The sequence below is a fragment of the Schistocerca gregaria genome, chromosome 7 (assembly GCF_023897955.1).
Source record: "Schistocerca gregaria isolate iqSchGreg1 chromosome 7, iqSchGreg1.2, whole genome shotgun sequence".
Classification (NCBI taxonomy): domain Eukaryota; kingdom Metazoa; phylum Arthropoda; class Insecta; order Orthoptera; family Acrididae; genus Schistocerca; species Schistocerca gregaria.
The window spans coordinates 116,029,840-116,035,908 of NC_064926.1; the positions used below are offsets into that span (position 1 = coordinate 116,029,840).

A 6,069-nucleotide genomic window follows, 5' to 3' on the forward strand; every position below is an offset into this window, starting at 1 on the left:
GGTTTAATAATAACAGCAGAGCTCCTCGACCTTCTGGCCTCTTCAGGAGTCAATGTCGTTCGTAGGTGTATGTTTTTAAACAGTTAAAGTCTCAGGACAGTTGTCACGATGATGAAGGGTTTGCCGGGCTCGGATAATACAGCTGAACCTGACAACGTGAGTACTGCCCTCGCGGCACAAGGGATGTTGCGGTAGAGAGCAGCCTTCCCACCTCAGTTGCTGTTTGTAGTTTCACTGCCAGCCTACTCTCTGCACTCCCACCCTCCACATCACTGTTCTCTCGTGCATCACCGACTTTTGGACCCTCTGTGCTGTCATCATCAGCGCCCCTGGTATTGACTGTTTCATTTGAAACTTCTTCTGCAGCAGCGAGCGGCGCGCAGTGCTCCACGGACGACATGCCAGCGTCGGAAGCTTATCGCCCACAGCATGGCAGGCAAGGACAGATACTAGTAAGTATTTCACAATGTGCTATTAGCCCTACCGTTATCCTATCTTGATAGCAGGAATATCTTGCTGAGCAGGATATGAAACCTTTTCTCCCCTCCTTTCACACTTAAGAGGATACAATTGAGGGGGTTAAACCCAAAGTGGTGTAAGTCATGTTTCATGCATTTTGAGAAAGAGAAGGTTTTGAGAGAAGCATTATAATAAATTCCACAAGAAATCAATAACCCGTTTTTTGTGCTTTACATTACTGAAGGTCTCATTGTTTCGATGTGTTCATTATTGAAAACGGTTTAATACAAAATAATGTGTCTTTTGAAGGGCCCAAATGACTTACACCATTTTGCCTGTAACCAATCTTGTATTTGCAGTAAATTTAAATAAAACCAAAAAGTGTTTTTAATGACAAATGATATATTTCAGAAATAACTAAGAGCAGTCCAAAAATTCCATATGAAGAAATACAAACTCCCATTCAAATCACAGTGCAACATACATAGATAATGATATAATGCTGGTAGTATAACATAGGCCCGAATATATTTTTTACACCCGAAAACTGCAACACGTACAAGATTTTGGGACTTTGGAAACTTTTTTTCCATTTTTAGTTATTACTTATGCGTGGACTTGATCTTACATTTATATGACAATGAGTAACAGAGAGATATGTTTGCCACAAAGTACAGTGGTGCTTTATTTTCTCCACATCTGTGCAGGGTACAGGACGTGGGAGCAGCTCCAGACTGCACCTCTGCGGTGTGGCGCTGCCTCAGCAACAGCGACTACTTGCTGTGTGCAGCTCTGCGGGCGGCGCCTGACCTGGCATGGGATCTGCTTCCAGCTCTGGACGCAATGTGTCGGCTGCCTGCACGTGCATGTTTCGCGTGGCCAGCCCGGGCGTGAGCACCTGCTCAACAATAAACAAAAAATATGATGTTCCTCTGACACCTGCGTACTCTCCTGTCTCATCAGAAAATGTCAGTAGGCTTAACAAAATCTTCCATCTACAGTTGAGATAGATACTCACCTTAAATTTTATAAGTATATAACACACTGAAGAGTTGGATCACACACAACTTGTTTTCTGACTGATTTCCTTTGGAGTAATTGCTGCTCCACATATCAATAGCAATGCTCTAACCTATAACTTTTCGTGGTAGCATATCCAGCTATATACAGTGTAGCATTAAGTGGGTATTTTACACTATAGTGATCTGATATATACAGGTTGATTTACATTAATGTTTAAAAATCCTCAATGAGGCGTATACGGCTCTCAGGCAAGTAATTTGATACAAGATACATGGGCCTCAAATGTTGGGAAATATACTGAATGTGGTTGACAAATGTTGAACATGTGACATCACCAGTTCATGTATCTCCCCCATGTGGAGTGGTAGTGGTCAGTACTAGACACTGCTTTGGTACCCTACTACGTTATTCTAATGGTAAATAGGTTCATCATAATCTTGTAGTGCCACTACCATGAGCACTACCGTATTACATTGTATAATGCAAGAATAAAGGCAGAATAAGCATGTGGAGCAATGCGTCGAAGTGCCCCTACAGTGTGGGTAGGACAGACTTGCACTAACGTAGGTATCCCCTGGTACCATCACATGTTCAACATTTGTCATCCACTTGGTTGGGGGATTTCCTGAAATTTGTGGCCATATGTTTAAGATAACAAATTACTTATCTCAGAGTCATCTACGTCACTTTTGGTTTCCTAAACGGTAATATGAATCACCCTGCATCCTTATAATGGTGATGAAATCAGGCAGTTATAAGCTATGTACCTGTGATAACTGCAACTCCGTCATTGCTAAACATACCTCCATGTAGAGGTCGGTAGTATACACACATCTTAAGCTGTAAGACTTATGACATATATATGCTGAAACTTAATTTCTGTAACTTTCTCTTCATATCACTCCTGAAACATGTTAAAGCGCTTAAAAACTGTAGCAAGACAACATCATGAAATATCACTGATGGTCACTAAGAATCTTTGAAACATACGATTAACGTTTAACCATATTTCAGTCAACTTTCAACTATTTTTGTAAACTTCTTTGTTGGCACAGACATATTGTGACACCAAAAAGAGAAACTAGAGTAATTTTCTTTCTGATCTGAAAGAAATATTAACTGACAATACCTAAATGGTAAGCTCAAAAAATTATAGTGTGTGTTGCTCAAAACAAAACATGTTTTTCCAAATTAGAATACTCTTAGGCTGATTTATGAGTATTTGCGATTCTACATCCTACATCAAAAACTACTTTCTGCTTTGTGAGGCTTTTTGCAAAAATGTGTTGCATTCAGTTACACTGTGATAAAATTTTTAATGTTATCTGTATTAAAAATACATATATATCACACCAAAAATTACAATCCGGCTTGAAGATTGTAGTTAATCACCAGGATCAGAAACACATATCTTATACTCTTAGTTGAAAGAGTGACATTAATATTTGTCTGAGAGGCAGTTGTTGTCTTATAATTTGACTATAACAGCGACTATCTCTTAGCAGTAGTCTGGTAATCAATACCCTTGAAATCAAGTAACTGGTCTGCTGGCTGTGTCTTCTGCAAAACCATTCTTGTCGGTAAATAACCTAACACAGACTACCAATGGGAAAAGAGACATCAAGTGCAGTGAGCAATGGAAGCGTATTTGTTAGTTCCTACATAATGTTTCACCTGCTGGACGCCAACATACTATGAATGGTTCTCCTAAGAGAAGGAAGAGACTGTAGGAGGTTTTACATCTTACTGTTAATATCATAGACCGGCCAGAGTGGCCGAGTGTTTCTGGGCACTTCAGTCTGGTACCACTCGACCTCTATGGTCGCATGTTCGAATCTTGCCTCGAGCATGCATGCGTGTGATATTCTTAGGTTAGTTAGGTTTACGTAAGTCTGTTCTAGGGGACTGACGACCTCAGATGTTAAGTCCCATAGTGCTCAGCGCCAATTGTAAAATCATATCCTGTTCAGCAAGTGTAATTGGTGTAGAATTTTATAGCAAAGATATTGTAACGCCCTCACAGAAAACTTAAACAAATGTGTTATTTGAACACACCATTCTTAGGACATATAAGAATAAGTTATTTCAACATGCAATAGATAATTATACTTTGGGAATCGATGTAAATCAATTGGGCCTTAATCCGGAACTGTATTCAGCAAATACAACTGTTTTAACAAGCCATACCACCAGTGTTAAACGACACTACGGTTGAATGTAGCAACATATTTAACGTATGCAGTAATGGTATAATACACTCCTGGAAATGGAAAAAAGAACACATTGACACCGTTGTGTCAGACCCACCATACTTGCTCTGGACACTGCGAGAGGGCTGTACAAGCAATGATCACACGCACAGCACAGCGGACACACCAGGAACCGCGGTGTTGGCCGTCGAATGGCGCTAGCTGCGCAGCATTTGTGCACCGCCGCCGTCAATATCAGCCAGTTTGCCGTGGCATACGGAGCTCCATCGCAGTCTTTAACACTGGTAGCATGCCGCGACAGCGTGGACGTGAACCGTATGTGCAGTTGACGGACTTTGAGCGAGGGCGTATAGTGGGCATGCGGGAGGCCGGGTGGACGAACCGCCGAATTGCTCAACTCGTGTGGCGTGAGGTCTCCACAGTACATCGATGTTGTCGCCAGTGGTCGGCGGAATGTGCACGTGCCCGTCGACCAGGGACCGGACCGCAGCGACGCACAGATGTACGCCAAGACCGTAGGATCCTACGCAGTGCCGTAGGCGAACGCACCGCCACTTCCCAGCAAATTAGGGACACTTTTGCTCTTGGGGTATCGGCGAGGACCATTTGCAACCGTCTCCATGAAGCTGGGCTACGGTCCCGCACACCGTTAGGCCGTCTTCCGCTCACGCCCCAACATCGTGCAGCCCGCCTCCAGTGGTGTCACGACAGGCGTGAATGGAGGGAAGAATGGAGACGTGTCGTCTTCAGCGATGAGAGTCGCTTCTGCCTTGGTGCCAATGATGGTCGTATGCGTGTTTGGCGCCGTGCAGGTGAGCGCCACAATCAGGACTGCATACGACCGAGGCACACAGTGCCAACACCCGGCATCATGGTGTGGGGAGCGATCTCCTACACTGGCCGTACACCTCTGGTGATCGTCGAGGGGACACTGAATAGTGCACGGTACATCCAAACCGTCATCGAACCCATCGTTCTACCATTCCTAGACCGGCAAGGGAACTTGCTGTTCCAACAGGACAATGTATCCAGTGCCACCCAACGTGCTCTAGAAGGTGTAAGTCAACTACCCTGGCCAGCAAGATCTCCGGATCTGTCCCCCATTGAGCATGTTTGGGACTGGATGAAGCGTCGTCTCACGTGGTCTGCACGTCCAGCACGAACGCTGGTCCAACTGAGGCGCCAGGTGAAATGGCATGGCAAGCCGTTCCACAGGACTACATCCAGCATCTCTACGATCGTCTCCATGGGAGAATAGCAGCCTGCATTGCTGCGAAAGGTGGATATACACTGTACTAGTGCCGACATTGTGCATGCTCTGTTGCCTGTGTCTATGTGCCTGTGGTTCTGTAAGTGTGATCATGTGATGTATCTGACCCCAGGAATGTGTTAATAAAGTTTCCCCTTCCTGGGACAATTAATTCACGGTGTTCTTATTTCAATTTCCAGGAGTGTACTATAAACAAAGATCCTCGAACCACCTGTTTCGTCTAGAGACGAATGTCGAAAGCTTTTAATATGTCAAAATAATGTACATTATGAATTAAGGACTTAAATCTACAAGAAGGTACACTGAGAATCTTAGTCTACACCATAACCTGATGCTGTGAATGATACGGCAGTTAGCCCCATGTGTTGCCTGCACGCCTCAGCTGCCGTTTACCTTTGGTTGCCCGCCTGCTCTCTCCACTTAGACCCTCCTCATCACCGCTGTCATCGGCGTCGTCGTCTGATGAGCTGCCGGTGTCGTCGTCATCAGCGTCTCTGTTCTCGGCTGCTTCATCCACCGCTTCATCTTCATCGTCTGCAACAGCGAACGGCGTGCAGTACGCCACGAGAGACACTCCAGCGATGAGCAGGACGAGGGCTGCCTTCATGGCTGCAGCGGCTTCTACTACGCTGGATGTCTCAATACAAGTGACACTAGTAAGCACACCGACCTCGTCTTATACGGCGTGTCGGACTATTACTCCGAAATTGTAGCACGCAAGGACAGCTACTTAGTGTGTACTTCAAAACCGCGATTGGCCATATCGTCGCCATAACTTACTGCCACAAATATCTTGAGGGACTTGGTATGCAACCTTGATGCTGAAGGTGATACTAGACGGAGGAAAATTTTAAGCAATTTTCAGCAATTTGAATTATAAAATTCTCTCCTTCGTAAGGGCAAGTGCATACAACAGCACTGCCTTAGAATAATGACTAATTTAAAACACAATAAGACTTTCATTTACTGTTAATCTGTTCAGTGTTCACGTTGCCTTACCTAACAGTCGTCCAGATTTAGATAAAATAGTACAATGTTTTCCCATCATCCTGTGATATCTTCCGTTGAAAATCGTTATCTCGTTATACCATTAATTAACAATAATCT

The 6,069-nt window shown here is 44.2% G+C and overlaps 1 protein-coding gene across 1 annotated transcript; it reads right to left on the reverse strand.

Annotated features, from left to right (window-relative positions):
- Positions 1 to 841: 841 nt before the first annotated feature.
- LOC126282249 (uncharacterized) lies at positions 842 to 5,617 on the reverse strand. Its single transcript, XM_049981845.1, has 2 exons — positions 5,356 to 5,617; positions 842 to 1,357 (listed from the first exon to the last, which is right to left on the reverse strand). The coding sequence occupies exons 1-2, from the start codon at positions 5,567 to 5,569 to the stop codon at positions 1,233 to 1,235; spliced, it is 339 nt and encodes a 112-aa protein (XP_049837802.1). The 5' UTR covers positions 5,570 to 5,617; the 3' UTR covers positions 842 to 1,232.
- Positions 5,618 to 6,069: the final 452 nt, after the last annotated feature.

Coding starts and splice junctions, on each gene's coding strand:
- LOC126282249 (XM_049981845.1), bottom strand. CDS start 5,569: ATGAAGGCAGCCCTCGTCCTGCTCATCGCTGGAGTGTCTCTCGTGGCG. Junction 1,358..5,355: donor GAGCAGGCGGGCAACCAAAG/GTAAACGGCAGC, acceptor ATTGTTGAGCAG/GTGCTCACGCCCGGGCTGGC.